At 37.7% G+C, this 20,129-nt stretch overlaps 6 protein-coding genes across 8 annotated transcripts; 4 read left to right on the forward strand and 2 right to left on the reverse strand.

The window, feature by feature from the left end:
• Positions 1-27: 27 nt before the first annotated feature.
• LOC109858255 (coiled-coil domain-containing protein 65-like) lies at positions 28-2,536 on the reverse strand. Its single transcript, XM_020435331.1, has 6 exons — positions 1,907-2,536; positions 1,558-1,810; positions 1,057-1,280; positions 601-993; positions 344-478; positions 28-254 (listed from the first exon to the last, which is right to left on the reverse strand). Exons 1-6 carry the CDS (start codon positions 2,039-2,041, stop codon positions 57-59), a joined length of 1,338 nt encoding a protein of 445 aa, XP_020290920.1. The 5' UTR covers positions 2,042-2,536; the 3' UTR covers positions 28-56.
• A 13-nt stretch (positions 2,537-2,549) lies between these two features.
• LOC109858252 (differentially expressed in FDCP 6 homolog) lies at positions 2,550-5,786 on the reverse strand. Its single transcript, XM_020435329.1, has 9 exons — positions 5,331-5,786; positions 5,022-5,141; positions 4,721-4,924; positions 4,525-4,640; positions 4,308-4,431; positions 3,890-4,231; positions 3,600-3,801; positions 3,365-3,520; positions 2,550-3,085 (listed from the first exon to the last, which is right to left on the reverse strand). The coding sequence occupies exons 1-9, from the start codon at positions 5,427-5,429 to the stop codon at positions 2,838-2,840; spliced, it is 1,611 nt and encodes a 536-aa protein (XP_020290918.1). The 5' UTR covers positions 5,430-5,786; the 3' UTR covers positions 2,550-2,837.
• Positions 5,787-5,999: 213 nt separating this feature from the next.
• Positions 6,000-6,884, forward strand: LOC109858254 (DNA-directed RNA polymerases I, II, and III subunit RPABC4). The gene is made up of 3 exons (XM_020435330.1): positions 6,000-6,179; positions 6,547-6,639; positions 6,753-6,884. The coding sequence occupies exons 1-3, from the start codon at positions 6,122-6,124 to the stop codon at positions 6,773-6,775; spliced, it is 174 nt and encodes a 57-aa protein (XP_020290919.1). The 5' UTR covers positions 6,000-6,121; the 3' UTR covers positions 6,776-6,884.
• A 233-nt stretch (positions 6,885-7,117) lies between these two features.
• Positions 7,118-13,037, forward strand: LOC109858274 (zinc finger protein 2-like). The gene is made up of 3 exons (XM_020435363.1): positions 7,118-7,688; positions 8,862-9,005; positions 9,413-13,037. Exons 1-3 carry the CDS (start codon positions 7,554-7,556, stop codon positions 11,273-11,275), a joined length of 2,142 nt encoding a protein of 713 aa, XP_020290952.1. The 5' UTR covers positions 7,118-7,553; the 3' UTR covers positions 11,276-13,037.
• Positions 13,038-13,330: 293 nt separating this feature from the next.
• LOC109858272 (sulfotransferase 1C4-like) lies at positions 13,331-17,177 on the forward strand. 2 transcript variants are annotated; one of them, XM_020435360.1, is made up of 8 exons: positions 13,348-13,437; positions 14,424-14,612; positions 14,897-15,117; positions 15,593-15,692; positions 16,060-16,255; positions 16,333-16,459; positions 16,585-16,679; positions 16,785-17,177. In XM_020435360.1, the coding sequence occupies exons 3-8, from the start codon at positions 14,907-14,909 to the stop codon at positions 17,097-17,099; spliced, it is 1,044 nt and encodes a 347-aa protein (XP_020290949.1). In that variant the 5' UTR covers positions 13,348-13,437; positions 14,424-14,612; positions 14,897-14,906; the 3' UTR covers positions 17,100-17,177. The 2 variants fall into 2 exon arrangements, with proteins under 2 accessions (XP_020290948.1, XP_020290949.1); XM_020435359.1 differs by lacking the exon at positions 14,424-14,612 and having other exon boundaries at positions 13,331-13,437.
• A 312-nt stretch (positions 17,178-17,489) lies between these two features.
• LOC109858273 lies at positions 17,490-20,076 on the forward strand. Of its 2 annotated transcripts, none has more exons than XM_020435361.1 (5): positions 17,490-17,652; positions 18,446-18,564; positions 18,657-18,796; positions 18,944-19,143; positions 19,373-20,076. In XM_020435361.1, exons 1-5 carry the CDS (start codon positions 17,611-17,613, stop codon positions 19,454-19,456), a joined length of 585 nt encoding a protein of 194 aa, XP_020290950.1. In that variant the 5' UTR covers positions 17,490-17,610; the 3' UTR covers positions 19,457-20,076. The 2 variants fall into 2 exon arrangements, with proteins under 2 accessions (XP_020290950.1, XP_020290951.1); XM_020435362.1 differs by having other exon boundaries at positions 17,491-17,652; positions 18,449-18,564.
• Positions 20,077-20,129: the final 53 nt, after the last annotated feature.

Genomic DNA, 20,129 nt, shown 5'->3' on the forward strand with positions numbered 1-20,129 from the left:
TCATTTGGAATTAAATTTCCTATTTAGAAAGAAAAAAACAAAATTGTATTGTTTATTTATATAGAAATAGACGTGAGTGGTCGCACAGTCGAAGTTTTGGAAACGGTGGTCAAAAGATACATGCGCAACGTATTTTTCAACTGTTTGTTTTCGAACGACAACTTGTTGCATTTCCTCTTCATGGAGATATTGTCGGCTTTGACGTAATTGAATTGTTCCCAAAATTTCTCCAACTTGTCCAACGTTTCTGACATCTATTTACGTACAAATGATTTTATCTTACAATTAAAAATTAGACGCACGCGCATATATATATATATATATATATTTATACAATACTTACACGACTTGTAAGAGTGGTAGATTCCACATCGCGTAAAGTGTATTTTTGAACGATCAGTGAAAATGGTTCTAAACTAGAGCACATTTTCAGCAAAGAAAGTACGATCGAGGCTTTCTCCGACATTCTCTGCAGTTCCTGCGAATCAAATAGTAAAAAAAATATGCGCGCGTGTCTGTTAAGGATTTAAGAATCTAAACTTTGTTTTCGCGAAACATTCATGCGATTATTTTCGCGTGTAATAAAATTAATATTTTTACTTTCAGAACACCGCCGCTGATAATAGTCAGTTTCTTTAAGCGACTAGTATCCGACATTTGAGTCGTAGAGAGCGCGTGTCTCAAGTTTTCAGCTGTTTTTCTCATATGCGCGATCTGATCTTTGAGTTTCGTTATGCTTTGCTCCCTTTTCTGCGACAATACGCACGTGTCTTGTTTCAAGTTCTTAATCGCGTTCTGCAATTGCGTCTGCAATCTCGGATATTGCGCCGTGCCGTCGCGATGAGCCTTGTCTTGCTCCTTCAAATACTCGTACTGTTTCCTCTTGTCGTCCGTTCTGTTTTCGTACTCGCTTATCGTTTCGTTGATCTGTTGCCACAGTCGCTCCGCTTCGTTGGAAGTGTATTGCATCAGGCGCGACAAGGAATCTTCTTTCTACAACGTTTTTAATTAGGAAGAAGGTCGTTAATTAACATTTATAACGATGCAATAACGTACCAAGTACACGACGTTCTGTATGTGAACGGCGTTTCGGAGTTTTGTTTCGACCAATTTCTTTTCCACTCCCTCATCCTGTCCAACAATTATATCTTGCAATTTAGCACAGTATTGTCCCAGAGTCTCCCGTGTCTTCTTTAAGTCGCTCATCTCGTTCGAAGCGATACGATCGCGTTCACGCACGAAAGAGCCGTGTAGTTGCGTAGACTTTTGTTTGTATTCTCCTACATATTTAATTGACAAAATTTATATACGTATAAATTATATACGTATATATATTTTTTATTTTATCTTGTTTTTATTATTGGGCTTAAAATTTTATTTACATTTATTTGATGAGTAATAAATAAGTTAATAGAAAATCAATTTAATTTCTTTTAGCATTATTATTTTATTATGTGTGAAATATATATATATATGTAATATAAATACACTACATATACATATATACCTATTACATAAAACTTAAAAATTTTATTAAGAACTTCATGTATTAGCTACCGAGTATCAGATCGATCATGTGCATGTGAGCCTCTTGCAGTCGTCTGTGATCGGCGTCAGCTGTGTCCAGCTGGTCGTACAAACGCTTTATCACGAAATCTTTCATCTTCAACGTGCGATCGAAATTTTTCCAGAGATAATCCACGTCCTCGTGGAGTTCCTTGCACTTTATTCGACGCAAAATGAACCGCCACTGTTCGTCGATCTTCGCGGCGTTCAATCGCGAGAACGCTTCCTCGCGTTTCAGCTTGTTCTACGTTTTCGAAGTAACGTTTTTTTTTTTTTTTTTTTTTACCAAAACGCACACCAAATATCTTCTCGTAACAACATAAATTTAAACTCGACATACCTTAGTAAACGACGCGATCAACTGTTGCTTGCGTCGTTTGGTCTCCAATTCCAACTCGGCTCGATGTTGCAAGTAGCGGGCGCGTTCCTCGTCGCTCATGCGAGCCAACTTGCTTCCTTTGCCCTTCTTCGGCATTTTACACAACGAGTATAAAAGATCTTACAACTTTGATAATTTCGTTAAATCGTTTTTATTCTTAACAAAACTTCCTTAGAATAACAGTACAGAGATAGAGAAATGATGGTGGCCGAATATAGGCCGTATGGAGTGTATGTTTGATCAATACTGATGTATTTCCTCTATTTAGTACAAAATATATCACCATTTGTATTTTCCATCCGATTTGAATCGCGAACTCGATCCGATTCACATAAAATTATACGAGGCAGAACACATGTTTTATTTAAAAGCTCTAGTAACTTGTCAAATAAAATATTATAAAAATATTTGAACTATTTTCCGTCGATTCTGCTTATGTTTTTTTAAACACAATTGGACACTGATTTTGCACACTGAATGTCTCTCGTAATTTGCTCGAAAAAGATACACATACGCATACATATTTAATATTTACATCAAATAGAAGTACTCCGTCATTTATAAATTATCAAATAATTTTTTATCTTATAAATATTTATTACATATATATATATATACATATATATGTATTATATATATATATGTATGTATGTATATTTTATTATATGTTCGCATGAAGAATAAATTCGTTATACGTATTTGTATGCGCGTTGTCTGACTAAAAATAATTTTTGGCTAAGATTGCGGACGAGGCAAGTCGATGAAATCGGCGGCGTCGTGTATAAACACGCGCGTGTAGTTTCTATAAGAATATACTTTGTATTAATTACACGATGGAAGACACTTACAACTTAAGCGATAAAAAAAAAACTTCTTTGTTTGCGCATGTACATCAGTCATTTTTCTGTAACACTATAGGCCTGTTATTAATTTTCTCAATGGACAACGGACGCTCCGTTGTGGGTATGAGACTTTGTGTGCGTCTAATTCTCTCGCCTCCTCTCAAAGTAGGCGTCACGACTTGCGTCTCAAGTAGAAGTTGAGCCTCCTCGGCGCGTTTCACCTTTTCACGCGCTGCGCGCAGCTCCGCACCCAGATGTTCCCTCTCGGCCTCCAACTGCTGAAGTCGCACTTCAGCGTCTAAAGATCGAAACGAAAGCAAACAAGGGAAAGGAAAGTAAAAATCTCCAAATATATAGAAAACGGACGCATTAAATAAGAGTGAGAACGTAACAAAAATCAATTTAGATGCAAAATAAAAGTAAAAACAATCATACAAGACATGTAAAAACAGGAGACACTAAAAAGGCAAAGTTTCGATATTAGAAAATCGTAGATACGATGTTTATAGTTCACATCAATAATTTTCAAGATTACATACGATATTTAACGTCTTTCTACTTTGATTCTCTCGCATACCTTGTAACTGCCGTTCATTTTTCTGCTGCATTTGTTCGAATTCCAGTCTTCTCGTTTTTTCCATTTCCAGCAGTTGTTGTTGCTCCTGTTGCAATTTCTCCAATTGCTCTCTCTTTTCCCATTCCTCGCGCAATACTCTAGCTTGTAGATTTCGCACTGTAATTTCCACGGTATTTCAGATTACACAATGCATCAAAGCACATTGCGTAACGCAATGTAAATCGAATATTCTTACCTATTTCCTCATCGCGTAAAGCCTGTTTCTCCTCTTGCAACAACAGCTCCAGCTTCTGTTTCACGTCCTCCAGCTGTTGAATCTTGGCACTCTCTTCCTTCGACAGAACCTCCAATTTTTGGGCCTGTATTTCAGCAGCGATTCTAGCTTGTCTTTCGTGCTGAAGTTCCAGCTTGGTTTCCTCTTTCTCTTGCTTGATGGCCTAGTTATCAACACCAACAACGCGTTATCAAACCAGTTCGAACTTAAAATCAATCATATTTTTCGCATTTTTCTGGCAAAGTTTTTACTTGTCGCAGAGATCTCCTCTGATTGGCCAAGTTCCTCTGATAACTGATCTTTTCACCCGAATGCTGAATGGCCGTTTGCAACGCTGCGAGCCATTGCAGCCTGCCCTTGTGATCCTCCGCTACCAGTTCTATGCATCTGTGCTCGGGTGTGCTCAGCACGAATTTCCTGTCGGGTTTCCCGCTGGTCGTCAGAGTGTCAGCCCAGCAATTCGAGTTCAGCGGTATCACTCCGGATGGCTCCTTCTGCTGGGGATCCTTATAATACGTCAACTCGCCGGGACGCAACACGAACCAGAAGTACCGCAACGTCGGCAGGAGAAAACCTTTCTTCATCAAATAACCCTGTAATAAAATTTCGTAAAATGTTAGTTTAATTAACATCATGTTGGTAGAAAAACAAAACAAATATGTACGATACCTTTTTCACCACGTTCTCCATGTAGATCTGATAAAGGTCGTCAATCGCTTCTGTCAACGCCATAGTGTCCAAAGTATTGCCGCCGCTGTACTTGGATTCCAGAACGGCCAGGAATGTGGAAAATCTTCGCAACGTTTCAGAAAAATTCATTTATATTTCTCTGGATTTCTATTATCATCATTTTATTTTTGATCTTTGACACAAAAAAAGAATTTACCTGAACATTCCGATAGCCACCGATAAAGCTGAGAAGTCTGCTGCGTCCCACTGCAAGCCCAAAGACATCACCAGATGAGAGGCGATCTGCGCCACTTCGTCGCTGTGCATTGTTACCTGCAACCAACAACACAAACCAATGCATTAAACATTGCGTTGTGAAAGATGTTTGCTCAACAAATGATCCAATCGCTAACCAAATAAAAATCTGTCGCGTCCACGTCCGTTTCAGCCAGTAAACAGTAAATTCTGAACAATTGATAAACACTGTGATCTTCAAAAACCGGATTCGATCTCTCCAGATAGATCTTCTTGCAGACCAGCCAGCAAATCTCGTCGATTCCTTCCTCCAACGTTCTCAACATCTGTATGGATGTGCTATCAGTCAAAGAAGAGAACACCTTAAAAAAAACACACATTCCGTCAATAACAGTATTCTCTTGATTGATAAATAGAAGGGAAACTGATTTGATTGCGCTTCCATTTGAAGTATCTTACTTCTTTCTGCAAGTAATAGATGTAGTGATCAAAGGTCAGGCTCTGCGTACTCCTGTAGTGTTCCAGTCCCTTTTCTACGCCATACAAATCCATCAGTGTTCCGATATTGGCCGTCAACACCTTCAAGTAAAAAAATGTAAGCGAATTCTCAACAAAAAAGCGCAATATATCAGATTTAATTAATTTTTTTTATTAATTTACAAATAGATCTTCAGTAAATTATGAGCATAAACTACATGGGAAAAGTAACCAACAGGTCGCCACGCCTAAGCTACAGGTGTGTACTTCGATCTTTCAGATCTCTCTCACCTTTAATTTCGACTTTGCGACCGTGTTGGTGGTGTCGGTTTGCAACGCGTGAAACGCGTGCCAGATGCTATTAGTGAGATTCTTGAGCAAATGAGCCATCGTCGACAAATTCGATCCGCGGCTATAGCTGTCCTCTTTTCTCGTTGTGCCCTTGCACACAGCGATTTGTACGTTTCATTTATATTACCTCCTGTCTTTTAAATGACCAAATCATCGTTCAGTTTTTCCCCATTACTTATTTCCTCAAATCATCACGGAGTGATCATTTGTCATTGCGGTCATATTAGACATTTAGGATGTTAGAGAACGAATGACGCATCTCACACACATAAGTCCATATGTGTATTATCTGATCTCCATACTTCTCGCATTGTCAATGGTGTGTTGCAATGGCTCGGTGAGTTTTAAACCTTTTGTGTATATTTCTCTTTCTGTTGCGACAGTCGGTACACAACAATGAGCAAGCGTTAGGGCTGATATCTCATTGCTGCGTTTCTGTGGGATCAAGATTTCGAGCGCGATGATTGGCTGTTCAATTAGAATTTCCCAGATAACTCTGTCCTGCGCCCAATCAAATCTTTGTTGGACAAAATAGCAGCGCAATGCGATAGCAATCCTAAGCTTCTGCTGATCGCGTATCTACGTATCGACGGTTAATCGTGGCAGAGAGCAAGTGGTACGAAACGTTTTGAGTTCACTGAATGTTACAAACTTGCTGCTGCTGCTGCGTGCTGCGAGCGTCTCAAAACTGACATTTCTGTTTCGGAGCTGTTTAATTGCTAATCATCAAAATGGAATCCAGTAAATCGGAATCCACACCGAAACAAGCCATGGTATATATTTGCGGAGGTAAGTACACACGTGTTTGCTGTTTGTTTATCATTTCAATAATCTAACCTCACTTGTTTGGGACATGTTTTTGATTACATACTATTAGCACGTGGTGCGTAGATAAAAACGTTTACTACTACTTTCTGAATCATATCAACTTTATTCCAGTAAAATTACCAATTTGTACTTTTAAATATATGTAATTTCTATTATAAAAATATATATAAAGTGTATATGCAATTTCCAGTAGAAACTTCTAGAATCTTACACACTTCTACATTGCATTGTAAATAGAATTATAAATATAATAAATAACATTACATGTATACATAACAGTTACGGCATTTTATTCAATTGTATGCTTAAACGTTGCAATAATTTTTAGAATGCCATCACGATAACGAGCTTCGTCAGAGAGATCCGGTCCGTTGCAGGGAATGTGGCTACAGAATTATGTACAAGAAGCGCACCAAAAGACGTATCCTTTCGTAATATTGTACTTTTAGTTTTACAACTTCAATATCTTTACATGTGCATTTATTTCGAATTATCACATGATCCAAGAAATACGTTCCTTAACGTTGTCTTCAGTTGTCGTCTTTGATGCCCGATAAAATAACAAAACTAGGACCTAATGTATCAGAATATTTATAAATTTCCGTGTAACAATTATAATGTAAGTTCCAATAAGTAAACACAGTTTTATCGCAAAAATTATGTGTTGATGTTTTCCCGCGCGAAACTCAAAAAAAGGGCGGTTTTGCTCGACGCTGCCCCAGCCAATGAGAACGACTCCGCCACGTTTGATTGGTCGCGATTATTCGAAACGCGACCGACGAACACCTTCCATTGGTGGGTCGAGTTTTCGACGGACATATCGTTTCGCGAGTTCGGCTCGCGATCCGAAGTCGAGCGTGATCCAGGGGGCAGCACGCGCCTTGCCTCGCGATCGGCCATGTTCGTTGGGTGGCCGGAGTACGCGGGTACTCTCCAATGTTTTCGCATGTTTTCGGATCGTCGTAGCAAGTAGTAACACCGATGTTGTTGTCTCCATTTTCGCCCCTTCCTCGTTGTTTTCTTCCGTTTATCCTCTCCGGCGGTGACGCGACTCCGATGGCTCCGCGCGACGGCACGTTGTAATATTTAATTTTTTTTTTCACGAGCTCTCGGTCGAGGAAGGACGAAATTAAAAACACAGGAAGAGAGAGAGAAACGCCGCGATCAAACGGGCGACAGTTCGCGTCACCTGCTTGGTGGCGTCGTCGGTGCAAAACTCGAGGCAACGAGCGCTGCTCTACACACACGTATTCTATACCATCGCCCGGTTTTCTCCAACTTCCAAGTAGTCGAGCGTGTATCTAGACGGGCATTAATACCGCGACCGAGATAAGGATGGACGTGCAAGAGGGGCAGTCGAAAATATGCAGACTCTGCGGCCAGTACGAGAGGATCTACATCGACGTGTTTGGCGAGGAGGGTGTCAAACGTTACCTGGGCCTCAAGATCCACACGAAAATCAACATCCTGGTGAGATATCGGATCGCGTCCGGATGTGCGACGTCGCGCGAACCTTTGCGATTTTCCTTCGTTCTTTTTCCTCGCCAAGAGCGGGGAAGTTGAACAAATTTTTTTTCCCTTTGGAAAAGAAAATTTGAATGATTTTTTCTTTCTCTAATCTGCATTTTCTAGAAACTTGCGCAGGGCTAGAAAATTCGTGTGTGTTTGTTGCACCGCATGCTAATTGTCTTCGTGACGCACTTGCTTTGTAGTAATATCTCTTGCGCTTCTCACACGCTTGTTGATTCTCACACGAGGAAGTGCTCTATAGGATATCCGATGTTTTTCTGACACGAGAAACACGAGGGTGCGACACTTGACCGCAATTGTTCACCGCTTTGCACTTCTAGTCGTCAATGCTTTTCAAATGCTAATCGGCGAGAAACAAGTGGAATGTGTAGTTTGCATATGTGTAGTTTATGTACAAACAGAGAATGCATTAATTAAGAGGTATCTGTGTGTTCGTGTTCGCCATTTATTTACAATGCACGTTTTGAGCAAATTTGTTTTTTTTTTACAGAACTGGTGCACGAGGAGTGTCTTGGTTTTAGTTAAAAAAAAAAAAAAAAGAAACGATTGTTTTTTGTTTTTAATTTCATTAGTGCAACAAAATTTTGACATTTGTATCAACGTTGCTCCAAAGTATTGTCATGGTTTTTGTTAGAGTTACATTGGCAATGAGATTTCTGCAGGACTCTGCAAAATTGGTCTTAGTATTTTGAGAATTGTTTAAATCAAGATTGTTTTTTTTTTTTTTTTTTTTTACATTTGTGAAAATATAACTTATGTAAATTTTTTTGGAAATAAGGGAATGATTTTTGATAAAAGCAACAGGTGCTTTTACACATTTATGTTTGCCAAAACTCTGTTGTTTGATAATTGACAATTGTGAATTAGAGAGTGGGTACCAGATTACACAATGCATTGTAAAATGGTGTATGTACAGAGCAGAGCGGTAGTGTTCACGTTTTGTAACTGATTAATTTGGCAAAAAGGAAACTAGATAGATTACTAAGAAATTTATATTGGAAACATGTGAAAATCCACAATGATGAGGAAACAAGAGTTGGTTTTTTTTTTGCAAACATTACAGGTGCAGTCTTTAGTATTTTTAGGTCACTTTTTTTTGTTTGTGAATCGCAGATAGATGAGAGGGATCCTCTGCCCAAGGCGATCTGTGTTCAGTGTCTAGGCAAGCTCGAATTCGTTTGCGACTTTCAAGAGGAGTGTCTGCGCACCCAACAAAAGTTACGCAATCAGTACAAGCTACCGCCTTTAACAGAGTCCGTAAGTCTCTGCGTTTATACGTTCACACATTTCTCATCTACCGCTCTATTGCTCTTTCACCATTCTGTTTAATCAGAATCAGTCTTGTGATATCTTTCATGCTATTATTTTTACGATACATTTGATTTTTTTTACATGCAACAATTGTAAATTAAACAAACAAACAACCGTATAAAATATTTAAATATATGAGATTACGATAAAATATAGTTTTGCAAAGGAGAGAAATAAATAAACAAATTTTTAACGCGTTATGTGGAAGCAACTGCTTCATTTGCTCACGTTTTGTCGATACGCATAATATATTCCAAATTTAGACACACAATACAATTCTCTTCTTTATCTTTTTCTAATTATCATATCCTGGTACCCACTTATGTATGCGTTTTAATTCCGTCTCTCTTTAGGCAGCGGTAAAAGATGAAGAGTCACCCTCGACGGTGGGCGCATCGTCATCGGATAACAACAACAGTATAGAAAAAAATCTCAATTCCTCCAGTAACAGTCAGGATGAAGAGGAGGATCAGAGTGAAAACATCAAAAGCATCGTCGAAAAAGACTCGGTGGAATCGCCGAAGAAGAAAACAAAGACTCAGCGAAGTCTTCGCAGTCAGCAGCAACATGCTTCCAAATGCAACGCGACTTCCAATGTAGAAAAAAATGTACAAAATCACAGCGAATCGGAAACTTCGTTAACTCGCTGGCTGCGAAGTAAACAAAGCGCCGAGTCGTTGGCGTCTTCGGCGGCGAGCGAAGAGGAGACACCGATCGCGAACAGATTGAGGAGTCACAATAACGTAGAAACAAACGCCAACAACACTCATTCTGTGAATACTAGCAGTAATAGCAATAATAACAATGAAACTACGAACAAACAGAATTCGAAACAACATCCGATGGCGATTGAGTTGCCGACTACGGCGTTGAACAAGTTGGTAAAGATCATTTCCGACTCTCCCGACGTTGAGGTCTCCGTTAAGGAAACAACGAGAAGTCGAAACAACGACGCCGAGGACAACAGTTTCACCGTGGAGCTATGCAAGAAACAGAACGACGAGGTGTCGACGGTGCGCGCGCGGGTTTTTCCCAATCAGGGTTACTGCCAAGTAGACACAACGATCGTCAATCTGCTGCAGAACGAGAACTGCGTGGAAGTGAACGGCATCCTCAACATTCTGAACAACACGTCTGTGGAGAGCAGCGACGCGGCGGCGAAGCTGAAAGATCTGGCAGAATTGGAGCAACGGCTGGAGACCACGCAGAATCCCGAGGAGCTCTTCAGGATCGACGGAGAGGAGGTCAAGGTGGACGACAACATGGAGCACGTAGTGAACGACAATCAGAACGGTTACGCGTGTAAAATATGCCGCAAGTTTTACGAACGCCGGGATAAGTGCACGGTACACGTAAAGACGCACTTGGGCATCAAACAGTACACGTGTGTCGTTTGCAACGCCAAGTTCGTCTGCAAGTCCGACGTGATGAAGCACATCCGATGTTCGCACACCAATCCGAGGCCCATACAGTGTCCCAAGTGTCCGAAACGATTCAAGTCCAAGTTCTATTTAGCTGAGCACGACAACGTTCACAAGGGTCTGCGACCGTACGTCTGTTCGGATTGCGGACAAAGCTATCACCACAAGGTCTCGTTGCAGATTCACATGAAGTCGCATCAACCGCCGCAGAATCTGGCCTGCGAGTACTGCGGCAAGGTCTTTCCGCATCGCACGCGGTTGCTTGGCCACGTGACGAGTGTTCACATGAAGAAGCGACGCAATTTCCGTTGCCGTTTCTGTTACAATCTTTATTCTAGTTTGTCGGTGCTGAACGAGCACATCAAAACTCGCCACGCGACCACGTACACGTGCGAACAGTGCGGCAAAACGTTCAAAGTCGCATCCAAGTACAAGGCGCATGTGCTGCAGCACTCGAATCCCAAGCCGTTTGTGTGCAAGGTCTGCAACAATCGCTACGCGTCCAAGGCGTTTCTCAACGAGCACTTGTTGAAGCACGAGGGTCTGCGGAAGCACGTGTGTCCGAAGTGCGGCGCGAGTTTCGCGCAAGCGAGCCACCTGGCCGCCCATCGTTACGTGCACGGCGAGAAACTGCACGCGTGTCCGGAATGCGGCAAGAAGTTCAACCGCCAGGACAACATGAAGGTACATCGGAGACGACACTTCGAGGAGAAGAAGACTGGGACCAACGGCAAACAGAAAGCCGCGTCCAATAACAACGACCCGGCCTCCACCGCGTCCACTAACGAGAAATAATACAGCGCGGTTTGTTAAAACATAAATTGGACTGAAAAAAAAAGAGAAAAACCACGAGATTGAAAACCGTATCACCGGCTGAATGAGATACGGCGGAAGATTGCTCAAGAACGATGGCTCTTACGTATTATTATATACTTGGTGCTCCAGTAAATTTGCCCTGATGCTATTTTTGCGACATTCTTATCTTTAGCAATATTAGTAGTAACAACAGCAAAACGCATTTTTTTCTTTTATAAAAATTGAATTAAAAAGAACTTGTTTTTCTTTCTCACGAGTATTATAAATTATTCATTTGCTGTTTGTATACGATCGAAACGCGTTCGTATAATCGTGATAATCAGATTGCGAGAAGAGATATTGAAATATATATATATATTTTTTTCATTCCGATATTTTATACACGAAATATATCGATCTGTATGGGAATGTGATCTGTAGTCTGTAAAACGTGTCTTTTTTTTTTCTTTTTTTTTTTTTTTTGAATACTTCTCTTTCGAGAAATATTTACCGTATTTTTTAAACGTATAGACAATATTTACACTGTCTGCGTCGACTCACGAGACCAAGAGTATAAATTACTCAATTATATGTGTAACTGCGTATTATTTTTATGGAGAATTTAATAACTCGAGACCTACACGTGTAAGCGTTACGTACATTAGGGATAGGGCTTCCAAAATCAATAACCCTACGCAGGGCATTGATATTTTCGATACGTCTTTTTACACATGTTATATTGAAAATAAAAATAAAAAAAATATATAAATAATAATAATAATGCGTCGAGCATCGCGCAACCTCGATATCTTTTGGAGTACAATTTTTACAATATAAAAATGTTGTTAATGCTGAAAATGTAAGATTAATTCTATCGGATATGCGAGATAACACAAATGTTACGTGGATTAGATAAGATATGAGCAAACGTGTAAATTTTAGTGAAAATGCATTTTGTGTATGCACGGTACACGCGGTTTGCTCATGTTGGAAATTTATATGAGACAAGTATAACACACACACACACACACACAAGTGCCTTTAGCCATCCAAGTTTTCAATGTGTTTAACAATAATTACACGAAAAACTGAAATGCCTTACAACATCGTTTACTGATGAGAATTCAGAATCGAACAAGAGAGAAAACAAAATGCAAGATCTCTTTCGAGTTATTAAAGAAAGGAAGCTTCTAAACCATGGGTGTCTAACCCGCGGCCCGCTACAGCTAATAGTGCGGCCCCACAAAATCATAAACTTTTAACATTATGATGTGATTTTAACAATATTTTTTATAACTCGATTACGCGGTGCTCAAGCGCGGACTGCGTATGCGGCTCAGAAAAGCCAAAAGGTTGGACACCCCTGTTCTAAACGATCATTATTCTGCGAACTGTAAAAGAGATGCGCATCCATGCGACATCCATTACACGTTACGTTAAATACGTTACGATTAGATACTTATATGCGAATTAATTATTAAGAAAAAAAATGCCTTCTTTATACTTTGATTAAGATGCCGATTGTAATGTGTAAGTTATTATATTTCCGTACAGTTAATTGTACATATATAATGTAGTCCGTAGGTAGTAATATTTTCCTTTTCCTTCGCGACGTTGCGTTTCTCGTTGCGTTGTTCGCGTAATAATTAATTAATTACACGAAACCCGTTATAAGTGATATACACTTATAGTTAATTTGTACGACAGAGAGAAGTTGTTTTTAATTATTCCATTATTTCCTCAATAAAAAATATGATATTTTTAGGACGTGTGTTTTTCTCCTGTTTTTTATTTCTTTAATCTTAAGTCTCTAATTTGTTAAAATTATGATAATACATATCGGAGTGACTCGAATAATAATGTGATGAATATGTAAATTTTTGTCAAATCTATACATTAGAAAAGATTTTAGAGTGTTTGCTTTTTTTTGTTTTAAAAAAGAGAACAAGACGGTAAGTCCGTGAAAGTTGACAGACTGACCCGAATTGTTAAGTCAACTAAATAACTAAGCTATGCGCTGCATCGGACCTTTCAGGTCACAAGCAACTCGTCAGACAGTTAGTATCTGATCGCGCGCGAGACTGAACAGTCCAGTGCATGTGATAAGTTAATGTGATATTCTGGTAAAAAGATTATATCTGTGCAACTGAAAGTAACAAAAAGTACGTATATAAATATTAATTTACCACAACAAAAAGAAACTACAATTAGCGTTTTTTTTTACAATTACTTGACAACTTTCTACAAACTTTTAGGCGATGATCGCATTTTCTTGTGAATCAACGCAAAGACGTTCTTGCACGTTACGAATAGAAAAAAAAAAAAAGTACAGTCACGATGTTACATTAACAAATTACATTTTTCTACTTGAACTGAGATCTCAAGATCTCAAACTTACTGCATGTTTTTATAAACTAAGCAGTAAATCGAAATAAATTTTGTCAAATCAGTTATTTTTGCGCTTGTAAGAACGATCGAATAAGTTTTCCTCAGTCTCTCCTTTTTTAATAAACTTGATAAAAACTTGTTAAGAATATGTCAATGTGTCACACACATTCGATGTACTGCTTGTGTATATGCATGTTTACGTAAGATTTCTTTAGTAAACATTACTGTGTGTGATAAACGTGCGTAGTTTTTGTTATGAGAGAGAGAGAGAGAGCGAACTTGCTCAATTTAACAGATATCTCTTAAAGTACTCGAAAGATAATATATCTCATATTTGTCGTATTATTGTTATATAAATAATATTCGACACCATAACTTTTTTATGTAAAACCTGTTTTACGTGTGCGGACTAAGTTCAGAAAGTTATATTATTCTTTATATTTATGTATTTACTCTATGTAAAAATCCAACGTCCATTATCTTTCGAATACACAAGATTACAAAACTAGCGATTTAAGAGGATGCTGAAGGATGAACCCCGACGATCAAAATTTGATTTGCCGCTACACTGTCCGGAAGGTAGCGACTTCTAGTCGGATTGAAACGGAGAATAGATGTGTCTTTCTTCTTGTCTTTTGTTTGTCGTCTGTCTTTTTTTTAGAATGAGACGGACTCGCTGTTTTTTGCGTTGAATTATATTATAACTTTGGTGCTTCTGCTAAAACTATACCAATTCTAATTTTCTACTCCTATTTCTTAGAAGCTTCAAAGTCTTTTTCTGAAACGCTCAAAATATTCGTCTATGTCTATAAAATAACTTGTAAACAATGATCGCCGGATAAAACCTTCGGAACCTTACTCGGGTCCACGACCTTAACAATATATACCAAGCTCAAGGTCATCGGAAGCTGCTCCCCTTTTCTGCAGTTTTACCCAAGCAATATAATAGGTATATACATATATAACATGATAATATTATATTAAAACGTTGATAAATTACAGAAAAAATTGACAATTCATCGGTGTGTTAGATAATTGTTTTATTGTTCCATTCAACGGAAATGCTAATAGCAGTAATCAAAGAACGGCGAAAAATTATACTTGCTGCGAAGGACATGTTCGACCGACCGGAATCGATAAATAATGTACCGGTTCTCGCGAGTTTAATTTCGTATTCAAAGATAGGTAAATATTATTGAAACGATAACATTATCAATTTTTGCTGAGTTGCAGGTGAGTGAACATGATGATCAAGCAGTTCCCGAAGTACGAGCTTCTCTCAAAAGAAAAAACGGAGGAAATGCTGAAAGTCTTCAAAGGTGAACGAACTGGCTGGGTACTCGTTGGCCCGAATAAGTACTTTTTCCCGTACAAATACACAGACCAAGGTTCCAGCTTCTACAATTTCAAAGCTAGACCAGACGACACCTGGGTTATGAGCTACCCGAGATCAGGTGGGTCAATTTTTTTCCAAAAAACTTCTTTTTCAACTTTTTTTTCTAAGATATAGACTTTTTTTCATCAAACACAGCTTTTTTCTATTCTTTTTCTTTTCATTCCTCTTCCTTTTTTTTCTCTGCACAAGACTCCTCAATATCTCGCGATCGTCGTGAATCTTATGACAGAAGCGAGAAAAAAATCCCCGAAGCACTTTTTTTTCAACATAAAACTACATCATCGTCTGACGCAGTTGCAAAAACTTCATATGTTTGGACTCCATTTTGTTAATTTTGTGTTGAATAAAAGAATATCAGTATATCTTACAAACTCTGGCAATTCTACGTGAGCTTGCACGTAAATATTTGTTTATTTTTCAATAAATTGCGCAAAACATTGGCGATTTTCCGTATATCGTAACGTTTGTGATTTGAAAACGATAAAAAGCTTCGATTCGACGTAAAAAAATCATTTTGTTTTATCTGTTCACAGGTACTACAATGACACAAGAGCTGGTATGGTTGCTATCAAACAACTTGGACTTTGATACGGCACGTGCAGAATTACTTGCCAAGAGATTTTCTTTTCTCGAGTAAGTATTTGCATGATTTATATACCATGCGCGAAGATCAAGGTTTTTATCTTTTATCTTTTTTTTTTATTCCGCGTACTTGCGTGATAAATTATAGTTTCTTTCCTTGTTTCTGGATTCTTTCTTTTAAAAATTATACATCTTTATCCAGACGATAGCTATCGGGAGATACGAAGAAATCGACAGTAAATAATATCTCAAAGCGTAAAAAATACTATGCGCGTGCTACTTGTTGATTTGATTTTTTAAAAACATCCAAAAATCAAGACCACCATAAAAAAAAATCAATATGAATAAGAGATATTTTTATGTGTTGAAAGTTTATAATCTCTTGAATCGTTGATAAAATTCGCGTCTTTCTCCACAGATTCAGCATGTTCAATCATCCAGAAGTGACGAGCGAATTTCTGGAGATAAACAAGGGCGATGAGGCAAAGCAGCAATTGTGCCGCGAAATAGCCAAACCCGGCTACGAGGTCATCGCGGCGAATCCGTCGCCCAGATTCATCAAATCCCATTTTCCCTTCAGTTTGCTTCCCGACATAATCGATGTCGGTTGTAAGGTAACAATCAAGTAATGAGAGACGAAGTAAAGATTCGTCAAGAACCGAACGATTCTGTGACTTCTGTTCTTCCGAAGGTTGTCTACGTGGCTCGTAATCCGAAAGACGTTGCTGTGTCGTGGTACCATTTGAACAGGTCTATGAAAACACAAGGATTTACCGGAGACTTCGCAATGTTTTGGTCATACTTCAAGAATGATCTCAGTACGTATAAGAAAAAAATAATCGGAAATTCTATACAATGGATGGATTGTCTATTTAAAAACTGTGTAATATTGTGAGAGGATTTTGTTTTTAAGTTTTTCTTTTTTCCTTACATCTTTTTGCAGCGCCATGGAGTCCGTACTGGGCTCATCTGAAAGAAGCATGGGCCCTGAAGGATCATCCGAATTTTCTATTTTTGTTCTACGAGGACATGACGCGCGTATGTCAATTTTGTTTCTCTGTTTCCTCATATTTAACGACTATTTGATGATTTTTTAGAAAAGATACTTGGTGCAAAAAAATAACTTATGAAAATATTTTCCAGGATTTTCGAAAGATAATAAAACAGGTGGCGACGTTTTTAGGCAAAACGTATACCGATGAACAAATTGACAAAGTGGCCGATTATTTGAATATCGAAAACTTCAAGAACAATCCAATGGTTAATCAAAATGATTTAAAAGCTTGCGGTATTATGCAAGCACAAAATTTCGTTAGAAAAGGCGGTAGTGGTGGGTGGAAAGAACATTTTACTAAGGAACTGAATGAGGAAGCAAACAAGTGGATAGAGGAGAATCTGAAAGATACCGACTTGCGTTTTTCAACAAAGTTTTCGACATTGGCAAATATCGACGTTTGAATAAGCTAAATATTTTATACTTATGCATATATACGTACCACGTATTTTCTTAAAGATATAAACATTCTTTTATTCTACTGTCGTCATCTTTGGATTGAAATATGTCCTTTATATCCAAAATAGTTCACGAAAAACTCGAATTCATTTATACAGTAATATTTTATTTAATCGATTCGAGATCGATGAAAATTGGTCGTCGCGAAATCGACCAATCGCACTCGATCTTTCAAGACCGGATCTGCAACAATCGCAAAGATCGCGTTTACAAGATCGGAATTGAATCCGACGATGCGATTGGCCGTCTCTGAGAATTTCATTGTGGATCCGGCTTAAGAGCGTCGATAGGGACTTTCATTTGCACGTTGCTGATCTATTCATCACGTGATCGTTTATGGTTTTACGTTTCCCGCCATATACAGCTGACTGTATACATACGTTATACGAACTTCGGTCTCGGTGCCGGAAAGTACCGGAGACATAAGATTATTCTCAGTTTTAATTCCCGCAGAAGATGAAGACCGGTACTGGGATGGAACCGAGTGTTACTACGGAGGTCGGTATATTTGTTTTTTACTCATACAAAAAAAAGTAGCAAGAACACCGTAGGAACGTAACATATGAATTTGACTTTTGATTTACAAAAACATGTCAGAAGTGCCGGATACAACATTGCAGCGTCCAAAGCGCGTCTCTTCGGACACGAATTTGATTAAAAATCCGTTTGTTCGCACATGAAAAATGCGTTTTTTTTTTTAATGCGAAATACAAAGATCAAGTAACACACAAACTGTGTTCTGTGCGGACAAAGCAATTTCTGTATTGCTTAAATTGTTTGGAACGAGAAAACTAGTGTGTTTGTTTCCTCTATCGTCTTAAAGTACGGTCTTTGTCCTCTAAAATACATAATCACTTGTTTTGTTCCTTTACAATCTTATTTACGTACGCGTCTCTCGTTTACAACTCGTATCTACTATCTCTACGCGTTTCTGTACTCATAGAGAAACTGAAGCTGTCTTCGAATCTTCATTGTTCCGTGACACAAAAATTGTACAGTGTTAAAACCAGGTGCTCATTGTAAAGGACAAAGATTTTACGATAATGAAGGAGAGAACGTGAGAATTAAATTTTTGAAAAAAGTGCGATCGATCGATTCGAGTTAGTAAACTGATTGTTAATCGGAGATGTTGAAAGATTGCTTATAAAGACAAAAACCGGATAAAGCAAATAAAATAACAAATTACAGAATAAAATTTATAAACTATTAATTAATATGTTTATAATTAAAACAGATAAAATAGTCTTCAAAAACATGTGACAAATACACTTGTGTTTTGTTTTTATTAAAGCAGGAGAAGGTTAGAAAATCCTTACAAGAATTGCAGCCCTCAGCCACTGACAAAGAAGTTTTAGTGGGTGGTAATAGGATCAAGTCTTCTCAACAATCAAAAGATGTAAAATCAAAGAGGTGATACATGTGAAAAATTTTAAACAATTTGCATTGAAGCATACACTGATTTTATACAGATGTTATATCTTCTGCTTGTGTTTTTATTTTAGAGATGTACAAAAATCAAAACCAAAACGCATTCAGAAATCAAAAAGTACCTCCAAGCTTCTAAAAAAAACAACAAAAGATGAGGCTGTACAAACCGAACAAATACAGAGAGAAATTGATACAGACGACTTAACATCTATAGGTAAATAATTGAATTTTTTTATAAATAATATTTCTATTCATTTTTTTAAGTTTATGTTTACATATATACACATGCACTTCTTAACTTGAAATGCATGTGTGGAAAAATTTTATAAATTTTCTCCTATTGAAATATGCGACTTAATAGATGCACCTGGTACCAGTGAAAGGTTTTGGGAATTGCTAGCTGAAAGGAGAAGATTAGCACTTAAAAATGCATTAGAAGAGAATAAGGAGCTTGTTGAAAAATTGAACAGAAGCGAGGAACGGAACAAGAAGTTGCAAGAAGAAAAGCGTGTATATAAAGAGATGTATGATGAGACAGTAGCGCTTGTTGAAGTGCTGCAGGTATGTGTGTGCACAAATGTTTATCTCATTCGTAACGTTAATGACACTATAATGACAACGCAGAAAACGTCAGTTGTAAATATCTTTTTAATGTTATTGCGCGGCCAAACTCATTTTTATAAGAGATAATGAACTAAAAGTACGATCTTCAGCCATTCTTATACTCTTCTCTGTTCCGCGACGCAGAATAATTAATCTATGTTGTAATCATTTGGTATATTTCTTACAGGAAATGATCAACGAGGGGAGAAATACTGCTATAAATAATTCATTAGAAGACACAAATAATTCATTCGACGATAGCGTTCTTTAATTTAAGAGTATTGTTAATTTTTCTAGTGAAGGTCAAATTAAAGCTGCCGTATGGTCCAATCTCATCGCGTTATTTATAATGACTAACATGTATATGTATTTAAAAAGTATTCAAGCATATCTTTCCAATGTGTGTTGTCTCTTGAAAATGTCTCGTAAAACACAGAAAAATGTCTATTTGAAAATTGAATACTAAATACGCAGTTAGAAATATTTGAGTTCTTGGTTTTCTTCAAACATTTGTAATAATTCACATTGTTTAAAAAAACAAACTTATATTATTAAAAATATTCTCGTAAGTTTGTTATATTTCGTTACACGGTATATCTAGTTTGAAAATTTTGCATTCTATATTTATTAGTAAAAATTAGTTAAAAAGACGTGTGAAAAAAAAACTAGCATTATACTATCGTAAAAAATATTTATTTTCTTGCAAGTCAAGTATGAACTGAAGACAAGGTTCTGTGTATTAAAATACAACGTGATAAGTCGTTCCAATTCGCTTACCTTTGAAAATCCACTTTTGTAAAAAACTGAATAAATTGCTAGACGTAAGTTCATATATTGTGAACCGTTGTTAAAAAATATAATCAATGAAAAAAAAAAAAAAAAAAAAAAAAAGCTATCCGACTTGATTCTGTGACAGAAAATAATTTAATCTTGTATTAAACAAT

The sequence above is a fragment of the Pseudomyrmex gracilis genome, unplaced genomic scaffold (assembly GCF_002006095.1).
Source record: "Pseudomyrmex gracilis isolate BER0280 unplaced genomic scaffold, ASM200609v1 scaffold_196, whole genome shotgun sequence".
Classification (NCBI taxonomy): Eukaryota; Metazoa; Arthropoda; class Insecta; order Hymenoptera; family Formicidae; genus Pseudomyrmex; species Pseudomyrmex gracilis.